Source organism: Arachis ipaensis, chromosome B2 (genome assembly GCF_059453495.1).
Source record: "Arachis ipaensis isolate K30076 ecotype BB chromosome B2, ASM5945349v1, whole genome shotgun sequence".
Lineage (NCBI taxonomy): Eukaryota > Viridiplantae > Streptophyta > Magnoliopsida > Fabales > Fabaceae > Arachis > Arachis ipaensis.
In genome coordinates this window covers 106,733,612-106,745,030 of record NC_142437.1, presented here as the reverse complement: position 1 = coordinate 106,745,030, position 11,419 = coordinate 106,733,612, and the positions used below count along the sequence as shown (strand labels likewise).

General features: G+C 33.1%; 1 protein-coding gene across 1 annotated transcript; it reads left to right on the top strand.

Annotated features, from left to right (window-relative positions):
* Nucleotides 1–2,369: 2,369 nt before the first annotated feature.
* LOC107627619 (disease resistance protein RPP2A) lies at nt 2,370–9,958 on the top strand. The gene is made up of 9 exons (XM_088503703.1): nt 2,370–3,053; nt 3,136–4,192; nt 4,493–4,950; nt 5,256–6,360; nt 6,605–6,883; nt 7,218–8,015; nt 8,500–8,958; nt 9,397–9,488; nt 9,794–9,958. The coding sequence occupies exons 1-8, from the start codon at nt 2,461–2,463 to the stop codon at nt 9,439–9,441; spliced, it is 4,794 nt and encodes a 1,597-aa protein (XP_088359829.1). The 5' UTR covers nt 2,370–2,460; the 3' UTR covers nt 9,442–9,488; nt 9,794–9,958.
* The last annotated feature ends 1,461 nt before the right edge of the window (nt 9,959–11,419 follow it).

The following is an 11,419-nucleotide window of genomic DNA, read 5'->3' as shown; positions in this document are numbered from 1 at the left end:
TATCAAATAAATAATTAAAATAAATAAAATTTAAAATTATTAATTAATTAGAATTTATAAACGAATTTAATAATTTTAATAACTTATATACCAATAGAACATGTTAAATTTTTAATAGTAAGTCATAAAAAAAAATCTCAATAATAATCATAATTGCCATCTTATTGAAAATATATTTTAGAAGTTATAATTAATGTGTTTGTAGTTTTATAAGAAGAATACATTAATTATTTAATGATCTTATCAATATATATTAAAAATTTCATTAATAAAATACCCTTTAGAATGCTGTACCAACGCACATTATAATATTAATAAAGTAAAGGAGTTTCAAAATTCCAAACAATACATAAGTATTGTAACATCCACCACCTAAACTTCATCCAAACGGTTGCTTACTTGAACATGTAAATTCGGCAGTATCTTAATATTAAATTTAGGGTAAAGTATTAAATTGGTCTTCTATGTTTAGATTTATTCCTGTTTTGGTTCTTAAGGTTTAAAGTATCTTATTTGAATTTTAAAAAGTTTTATTTAGTTTCAATGTAGTTCTACCGTGAAATCAATGTTAAATAATTTACGAAACTCAATTTTCAGATATAGAAAACTTATATAACCAAACTCTTCGGTTGTCAAAGGAGTCTCCTGTGATAGAGGTGATAATGGCCTTATCCTTGTCATTACCGGCGAATTTTCCCGCAAAAAGCGAGTTTTCAAAAATGTTCTCTACGTGCTTGAACCAAGGCCAGTGGCTCACGGTGATACATCCGTTGCTGATCTTGTGCCTCTCAAGTTTGCACTTCTTCTTTAGAGAAGGATATTAAGATTTGGTAGAACATTAATTTTAATTATTTAATATTGATTTCACGACAGGACTACATTAAAATTAAAAACTTTAAAAATTAAATCAGGATTAAGCCTAAACAAAGAACCAATTTAGTAGTTTGCCCTAAATTTAAATCTGATATTCATACGATTATTTATTATCAGTTGTTTAAATAACTATCAATATTTTTTCCTTTTAAAACCTAATATACTATCAAATTGTGCGTTTGAAACATATTGTATTGATTAGTGTTAGTAACTAGTTTTCTTGTGTGTTTCAGCAAAGGCCATGTGATGTATTCTTGAGCTTTCGAGACAAAGAAACTCGTTCAAAGTTCATCTCACATCTTCAGGCATCTCTTGAAAATGCGGGTATCTATGTTTTCAAGGATGAAAATGGGCTAGCAAGAGGAAAAAATCTCTCAGTCTTGCTTCTGAAAGCAATTGGAGAGTCTAGAACCTCTAATTATTTTGTCACCAAATTATGCATTTTTAAGATGGTGTTTACAAGAGTTGGAAGACATCGTGATATGTTGTAAAAATAGAACTCAAAAGGTGCTGCCAGTATTCTATCATATAGATCCCTCAGAAGTGCGAAATCAAACTGAAAAGTTTGGACAAGCTTTTGAAAATCTTATGAAAAAATCACAGAAAATAAAACAGAAGGAGCAGTTGGAGGAAAGCACTCTGCAAAGTTGGATGCCTTGCAAGTTTTGTCCTCCGAAAATCCAGGTAAAGTAATATCTTCTTCATATATATAGTTTAAATAAAAATGTTATCTATAATCTATCCACCAAAAATCAGCTACCAAATTAGCCATTATGTATTCGTGTATAAATACATATGTTGATTAATTTATTTTAAATGTGTATTTTGTATTCCAACCTATATTTTATACTTTTAGTGTAATATGGTTGTTTTTTAAATGTTTGATCTTTTTAAGCATGTTTGTTTAGATTTTTAAATTTTGTAAATGCATACTAAAATTCATATTCTTTTCTTCTCTATATAAAAGCATATGAAATTTTTATACATATGAAGTAATTCAAGTTAATTTTGTCTAATTTCCATTGAGCAGCTTCATAATTACAAAGAAACTGCGATGCAGTAACACAATTCGAGAAAATTATAACTCTTTTCTTAGTATGTGTCTAATCTCTATTCTTACGGTGCAGGAATGAAAGTGAAGATATTAGGAACATTGTTGAACATGTTACTCATATGCTAGACATGAAAGAATTGTTTGTTGCTAATCATTCAGTAGGAGTCGAATCTCGTGTTGAAGAGGTGATTGAACTATTAAGAGACCGGCAACAAGAAAATCCTGTACTAGGTATATGGGACATGGCAACCACAATGGTTTAGGAACCCACCAACTAAATGGTGACTAAGGATTTGAAGCTAGGGTGCCCATGATAGCACAACCAAACCTTTCCAAAAATCCACTTGGTAAGAATTTCAAAGGATCCTTGTTCCTTTCATAGCCTAAGCAAGCAGCATTGGATAAATCACTGCCCAACTAAATAATAATAATAATAATAATTTTCTCTTGCATACATCTAAATGAAAAATTGTCCACTTGTCTTGTTAGTTGTTACCTCTCGTTTTTCCCGCCTTTAGACGTTGGTTTGTTCAATGGGACTCAACATAGAAGGTGTAAGCTCTCTGGGTACTTCTCTAAGTTTTGAAACCTCCTACACCCTCACTCGCTTGATCATTCAAGTCGTTGCTATGTCTTCCGAAAACCAGGAACCCCAATCCACATTCAATCCTTACAGAACAACGATGTGTGATGTGTACATTAGTGGCGAACCCCAAAACCCTCCTCATCCTTTTATTTCACATCTCTATGTTGCACTCAAAGGTTCTGGAGTATATGTTTTGGGGAATCACACAGAGCCCAACATTAATGACCTTTTCTTATCTGGCGCAATTGAAGGGTGCAGAGTTTCTATCATAGTTTTCACAACAGATTATGCTAAATCAACCGTGTGTTTGCAAGAGCTCGTGAAAATAATGGAGTGCCATCGGAGAAGCAAAGTTCAGAAGGTTGTGCCTGTGTTCTATTGCTTATATCCTTCAGAAGTAAGCAATCAGAGCGGTTATTTTGGAGAAGTTTTGTTAGATACTCTGGAAAGAAACTCAACAGATGAAAGCAAGGTGTTGAGTTATAGGACCGCACTTCGAGAAGCTTCGGCCATTTCACCCACGTTTCTGCCGGATATCTGGTAATTGAATTCTCCCATATTTTGAACAATATTTGTATCACTAACTGTGGTGTATGAACCTTCTATGATTTATATTTTGTAGGAATGAAAGAAAAGTTATAGAGAATATTGTTGGACATGTTACTTCTTTGCTAGATGCAACAGATTTATTCGTTGCACAGAATCCTGTGGGAGTACACTCTCATGTGCAAGATTTGATTCAATTGTTAAATAATCAGAATGAAGATGGTGTTCTGATAATGGCGATATGGGGAATGGCGGGTATAGGTAAAACAACTATCGCTAAAGCCCTCTACAACCAAATTAGCCACAACTTTGAGGTGAAGAAATTTGTCCCAAACATCAAGGATAGAATAATGAAAATTTCATCAAGAACGTCTAGTTTAGAAGAGGAGCTTCTATTATTTTTCCAAGAACGAGTTACAACAAAAACGCATAACGCTGACTCAACAAGAGATAAATGGTGGGGACTTCCTCACATAAAGGTACTTCTTATACTTGACGATGTAAGAAGTGAAAGAGAACTGGAGGTTTTGCCAGTAACTCGTGAATGCTTTGGTCCAGGGAGTATAATAATCATCACGACAAGAACTAAACAAGATCGGCTTCATGAGATTGGAGTTAATCATATATATAGAGTGAAAGAAATGGACTACAACGAATGTGTTGAGCTTTTTAGTTGGAGCGCATTCAACAAAGCCACTCCTGAAAGAAGTTATTCTGGTCTTATTAATTATGCAATTGAATATTCTGATGGACTGCCACTGGCTCTTGTGTGTGTTGGCTCTGCTGTATCTGAAAAAAGTATACAAGAGTGGGAGAATGTATTGGACAGCTTCAAAAGATTCCCCTTTCAAGATGTATGGCAGGTTTTAAAAGAAAACATAGATTCTGTTGGATCTGAAGAAAAGAAAATATTCCTTGAACTAGCTTATTTGAGACATCTCTTTATTGGAATGAATCGAAATGATATAAGTCAGATATTACAAGAAGCTGTACGTAATGCCGCACCAAGAGCAATTAAAGGGCTTGAAGAGCATAGTCTTGTGTGGTTTGACGAGGACAAGCTTTGCATGAATCGTTTGCTACAAGACATCGGAAGAGAAATGTATATGAAGAAATCCTCGATTGAGCCTCAGGTTTGTAGGTTGTTATGGTTTATGAGCACATAAATTGACTTATAGTTGCCATTTGTTTTTGAAACTCTTTTTGGAACATAACAAAGAAAGAAAAAAAATTGCAACTCAATAAATTTATTAATAATAAAAATAAATTTTTTAATATAATAAATTGTTAAAAAAACTTTTAATTAAGGTGAATGTATCCTACTACGGAATAAAAAACTTTTAATTCAGTTTATAGTGTATGCTGCATAGATTTAATACTTGTCTGAAAGTTAGTTCAGTGTGTTTTATTTTCACATTTAAAAACTTATGCAGCAAAGGCCATATGATGTATTCTTGAGCTTTCGAGGCAAAGAAACTCGCTCAAAGTTCATCTCACATCTTTATGCATCTCTTGAAAATGCTGGTATCTATGTTTTCAAGGATGAAAACGGGCTAGCAAGAGGGGAAAAACTCTCAATCTCGCTTCTGAAAGCAATTGGAGAGTCTAAAACTTCTATCATTATTCTGTCACCAAATTATGCATTTTCAAGATGGTGTTTGCAAGAGTTGGAAGACATCATGATATGTTGTAAAAACAAAACTCAAAAGGTGCTGCCAGTATTCTACCATATAGATCCCTCGGAAGTGCGAAATCAGACTGGTAAGTTTGGACAAGCTTTTGATAATCTTATGAGAAGATACCCGGATAAAATAAAAGGCAAGGAGCAGAGTTGGAGGAAAGCACTCCGTGAAGTTGGGTGCATTGCAGGGTTTGTCATCCGAAAATCCAAGTAAATTAATTAATATCCTTCATATTTTGCAGGAATCTCTCTATTCTATCTACAGGTGTTTAAATATATAAAGTTTGGACAAATTCTAAATTTAGGAATTGCATACTAAGATTCTTTTTCTTTAAAATTTCTTCTGATATAAAAGCATATGAAATTCTTACTGCTATAATTCAACTTAATTTTGTCTAACTTGCGTGTGTTTATTTTCTTTAAGCAACACTATACTTACAATGAAACTAAAACACCTTGAGAAAGTTGTAAATCTTCTCTTACTGTGTGTATAATCTCTAGTGCCTATGGTGCAGGAATGAAAATGAGGATATTAAGAACATTGTTGAACAAGTTACTCATATGCTGGAAATGAAGGAATTGTTCGTTGCTAATCATCCCGTAGGAGTTGAATCTCGTGTTGAAGAGGTGATTCAACTATTAAAAGACCAGCAACAAGAAAATCCTCTACTACTTGGTATATGGGGCATGGGAGGGTGTGGTAAAACAACCATTGCCAAAGCGGTTTATAATAAAATTTTCCGTGAGTTTGAAGGTAGGTGTTTCCTCCTAAATATAAGAGAAGTTTGGGAACAAGATAATGGAATTCTTCATTTACAACAACAACTTCTTTCTGCTATCTACAAGACAACGAAAATAAAGATTGAAAACACTGAATCTGGAAAATCAATATTAGAGAGAAGACTTGGCCAGAAAAGGATACTTCTTGTACTTGATGTTGTGGACAAATTGGAGCAGCTAAATTCTTTAGCTGCAAGCCGTAAATGGTTCTGTCCCGGTAGCATAATAATCATCACAACAAGAGACGAGCATCTTCTATGTTGTCTTAGAATTGACAAGTTATATAGTATGAAAGAGTTAAATGACAAAGAATCCATTGAACTTTTTAGCTGGCATGCATTCAAAGAACCATGTCCAAAAGAAGAGTTTGCTTCACTTGCTAATGAAGTTGTTTCATATTGTGAGAGATTGCCACTGGCTCTTGAGGTAATTGGGTCACATCTGTTTAATAGGAACGTATATGAATGGAGGAGTGTTTTGAATAAACTCAAAACCATTCCAAACAATGATGTACAGAAGAAGCTTAAAATAAGTTTTGATGGTCTAAGTGATGATAGGGATAGAGAAATATTTCTTGATGTAGCATTTTTCTTTATTGGAATGGACAAAAATGATGTGATTGATATATTAAATGGCTGCGGGCATTCAGCTGAAATTGGAATAAATGTTCTTATGGAACGATGCCTTATTACTGTGGACACTAAGGGAAAACTTGGCATGCATGGTTTGCTGCGAGACATGGGAAGAGAAATTATTCGCGAGAGTTTGCCAATGAAACCTGAGGAACGTAGTAGGTTGTGGAATCCAGAGGAAGTGCTTAATGTATTATCAAAAGACATGGTAAGAATTTCAAGTATGTTTTCAAACTCATATAACAAAAATGATATATTGTGAAAACTTTTGTTTCATCCTTTTCAATTATATTTTCAAACAAGGGAGTGGAACTTCAATTATATTCTATTCTCTTGAATTTTTATCATTCCACCTTATTGGAGTTTTAGTTATTTGACTTTTCTTCCAATTTTTTGGTGCTCTTTTAGCTACCCTTAATCCAATTTTACTTTTTGGTTCCTATAATTTATAGGGAACAAAAGCTATTGAGGGACTTGCTTTGAACCTGCCAAAGTCACTGAATCCAACCCACTTAAAGACAGAAGCATTTAAGGAGATGAAGAGACTCAGATTGCTTCAGTTTGCGAATGTGCAACTTGTTGGAGACTTTAAATACCTTTCAACAGATCTTCGATGGTTGTGCTGGCATGAATGTCCTCCAGAATATACAACTGCAAACTTTGATCAAGGAAATTTAGTTGCCATTGACTTCAAATATAGCAAACTCGACCTAGTATGGAAGAAGGGTCAGGTATAAATTCTGAGTTTTATTTACTTTTGTGGTTGGACATAGCAAACCTCAAACAAAGAGAACTTCAAGAACAAGTGTGAAAAGCAAAGCTCATGATCTTTTTAGACATGTTGAAAGACTGGAGAGCTTTGCATTTTTATAGGTGTTTGTTTTGTGTTGTGTGTTTTTTATATGGGAACCCTATTCTGTATTTCTGTTTTCTCATATTAATGAAATTCTTATAAAAAAAGTATATACCTATTAACAAATTTCTAAAAACAATTCAAGTGAATTTTCATATATTCAAATCTAGTTTTTTTTAGTTCTTGAATTCATCTCCTTAAAATTCTTGCAGATGATGGAGAATCTAAAATTTCTCAAGCTTAGTCATTCTCAACACTTGACACAAACTCCTGACTTTTCAAATATGCCCAATCTTGAAAAGTTAATACTCAAATATTGCCCAAAGTTGACTTCAGTTTCTCATACCATTGAACATCTCAAACAAGTTCTTCTAATCAATTTGAAAGGGTGTTCAGAGCTTCGTGTACTTCCAAGAAGCATCTACAAGTTGAAATCTCTCAAAACTCTCATTCTATCAGGATGTTCTTTGATTGATAAGTTAGAGGAGGACATAGAACAGATGGAATCATTGGCAACTTTGATGGCAGATAAAACTGCCATAACACAAGTGCCTCATGCACTACTAAGACTAAAGAGCATTGTGTATATATCTTTGTGCGACTTTGAAGGATTATCGCGCAATGTGTTTCCTTCAATCATTTGGTCATGGACCTCTCCAACAAATAATTTCTCACCCCAAGTGCAAACACTTTTGGACTTGTCAAATCTTGTTTCCTTAATAGTCCCAAATAGAAATTCTCAAGGCCTATCATCCATTATCAGAGACCTTCCACAGGTTCAGAATGTTAGGATGGAGTGTGGCTCACAACTTCAAATAACAGGAGATGTAGCTTCAGATACTTGTAATGTCACAAACTGCAATGAAATGATAGTATCATCATGTGCATCATCAGTTGGTTGTTGCAGTGAAGGTGATGTTACTGAATCAGAAAATTCCTTGAATTCAATTTTAATCCAAATGGGAATGAATTGTTCTGTCACAAAGGCACTCAGAGAGAATATTTTGCAGGTTTGTCTATATCTGTGGTCTATCATTTTATTCTTTGTTTTTATAACTCTTGAGATAGAAATATGCTAAAATGGTTGTTGTATATCATCAAAATAGTTTATAATTTCTTTCCTTTTTTATAATTTTTTTAGGTATTTCAAAATATTGTTGGAAATGCTGACCATTGAAATTCATACATGCTAAAGCTCAGCCATATATTAAATTATTTTCCATAACCATTGGATCACCTTCTAAGATCCATGAATTTATGGGTCTTTAATTATAATGAGTAAACCACCACCAGAATTGTATCTCAAAGATTTTCGCCACAAGAAACTTTTTCTTTTGTTATTTGTAGCCTATTTTGTCAACATCAAAATCCTTAGGATACTATTTTGATGTTTTGCTCATACAAATATATATTATTCACTTATTCAAATTTAACTCGTGAGAGTTACAACTAATACTTAAACTTCGAATGCTAAAGTATGTTTTGATTATGCAGAAATTTAATGCCAGAGTACCTGGAGAATGTTTGCTTCCTGGCAATAAGAATCCTGATTGGTTAACATTCAGCGGAGAAGGTTCTTCTGTAAATTTCGATGTCCCTCGTGTGAATGGATTCAAGTTAAAAACAATGATGATGTGTGTCTCCTACTCTTCATCTCCAAACATCAAAGCATCTGAAGGCCATATTATTAAAAATCTGTTTATCATAAATCTCACAAAGACCACTCATTATCTCTACGATGGAGATACGTTGGCTTCACTTAGAGAAGAGGAATGGCATAAAGTGATTTCAAACCTTGAAGCTGGAGACAAAGTACAGATTGTTGTTGCTAGGTTAGGAATCATAGTGAAGAAGATAGTAGTTTATCTCATATATGGTGAACCAATTGATATTGTTTGTGGTGATGATATGGTAGCAGATGGAAATGTCACTGTTCATGGTGGAGATGAAAAAGTAAGTGCTAATTCTCTAGGTATCTAGAAACGTTATTTTAAAATATGAAATTTATGTCCATATTATGTTGCAGGCTGATTTTGATAGAGCTTTTAATATCCGTTTTATATTTGACTCCTATACTTTATGTTACTATCTTTAAGTTTATCAGGAGTGGTTCTACTATTTTGAACTTCAAATTAAGTGCTATGAAATTATCAACTTTTAGAAAGTTTTTCTTGTTTAGAAATGTAAAAGCACATTTCTTCCTTTTGCCACCTTATATAGTGTGCTATTACTCATCTATACTATAAAGCAAGTATGCAATTATTGAAACTTCATATTCAATCACACATTAGTTCTCTCCTCTTTTACTTTCTCTCCATTTGTATGCTTACTTTTTGTTCATTTTCTCTGCTGATCTGTCTATAAAACTAATGTTTATATATATTTTTTCAGAAAAATTCGAAGTCACTTGGAAAACGAAAACTCCAGAGAGTGTGATCACCAAAGAGTATTGTGTGACTTGTCAATTTGAGTTGAAATTGTGGGTAAGTGTAGTAGGCTAAGAAAAGTAAAATTTAATTTGTTGCCTAGATCTAATTATAAGTTTTCCTTCTAACCTCAGATATCATTTTTTAAAAAACTTCTGCACATACTTATCCCCGAACAATGTTTCAATGCACGACACTCTTAAAGGTTTTAGAAAATTTTATGCTTATTGATTTCTATTAAATCTTTATCATTAAATGGTTTTAATTTATCAGGCACCAAGTTAATAATTCATGTAAGTCATTCACTTTTTCTGGTACCCAACTTTACAAAAACTGTTTATGTAATGTGAAATTGATGACAGGGATGTAAGTATTGGCTCCAGAGAGGATGCAACAAGAGGTGCACATGACTTTTAGGATGCTATTAAGTAGTAGAATACATTTTAATGATAGAATCAAAAGATCTTATTCAAGTCATGTCTGATTAATAATCTAAACTTTTTCACCCAAGAAGATTGAGTTCTACATACTAATGAGTATAAAGGAGATTGTTTATATCTATGTATAGCATTTTACTATTCATGTTTAGATTATGATCCGAGGCTCTATAAATAAGGTATATAGTTCAAAAACCCTTGCAAAAAAGAAAAAAAAAACTTTTCTTCTTGGTTGAAAGCTCTAAGTAGTCCCTGTAAACTTATAATATATGAATGAATCATTTTAGTTGACAAATTGTGAATCTTGAGCCAAATTAGTTCTCACTAAAGGTAATATGATGGAAAACATTTGAACCTTTGAAGTACTAATAATATAACCTATAGTTGACAATGTCACCTGCTTAAAATTAAAATTACATTAATCAGCTCTTTCTGTTGGTATTTCTTTTTTTAGGTGTACAACAAATTAAAAAAAAAAAATTGATAGATATATAATCTATCTTAAGTCTTGTGATAACAAATATGTTGCACTTGATGCTCAGGCTCTAACCATCTTATATAACCTCTCTGCTGTTTTAAAGCATCATATCCAGCTAGTTACATAGTTACCTGATATCTGAATTGTACTTAGCTGAATCTCCCAGTTCCTCTGATTAATCTCATGATGGAACCCATCTGGCTCTATCTGATGCCTTGAAAGATCCCATTTTCATAATAGTTGTTCTCACCTTATTTTTAGAAACATTTTTAAGAAGATTTCTACAACCAATTAGGGGAGTTGCTGCTCTGCCAAGACTTGTAAATCAATCGGTTCAATTGATGAGAATAATTGTTGGAAGAAAAGATTGGCTTCTCTCCCTAAATCTTCAGATTCGGTAGACCAGGATCCATCTTAAACAGACCACCTCTAACCTCATGAGGGTATAAGACACCATTAAAAATTTAAAATCACCAATTGCCAGACAAGGAGGCATAACCTGTAATGATAAGGGAAAAAAAGGAGAGTAAGATGTTGCCATAAATGCTCTCTTACTTGAGGGATTGGATTTCCATTACTGGTTGGACATAACTACTTCAATGTAACGGAATCAAATTCAACAATAATTGCTTGAAAAAAAGAATCAATGAAGTGGACAGAGAGCTTAGTTGCAGTTGTCAGAAACCAAATTCCACACTTTTTGGAACAAACTATGGGTTTCTAAAACCATAAATATAGACTGTTTATATCTCCTAATTAGCTCTTTATTAGAATGAGAGATAAATTCATCAAACTTCTACCTTTTTTGTTCCAAAATGGTTTGCTCCATTGTCTCCTTGTTGACCTTGTTATCCTGATGTCCATGTTCTCATTGTTGCTATGTTTGGCTTCATCAAATTGGTCGCTTTTAGCATTGTCGACGCTTCCATTTGCATAAATAGCCAGGTCAACAAATTCATCACCTTCCTCAATTGTGTCACAGTCCAAAATGAGCTATGACCGACACTCTAGGAAAATAATTTCATAGCAACATAGACTCAAATATAAGTTGAATAAAAAAATTACAAATATTT

What these genes read in the sequence shown, in the direction of transcription:
- LOC107627619 (XM_088503703.1), top strand. Translation starts at nt 2,461, where the DNA reads ATGGGACTCAACATAGAAGGTGTAAGCTCTCTGGGTACTTCTCTAAGT. An exon ending in ACGTTTCTGCCGGATATCTG is followed by an intron (nt 3,054 to 3,135) that starts GTAATTGAATTC and finishes TATATTTTGTAG; the next exon opens with GAATGAAAGAAAAGTTATAG. An exon ending in TCAGAGAGAATATTTTGCAG is followed by an intron (nt 8,016 to 8,499) that starts GTTTGTCTATAT and finishes TTGATTATGCAG; the next exon opens with AAATTTAATGCCAGAGTACC.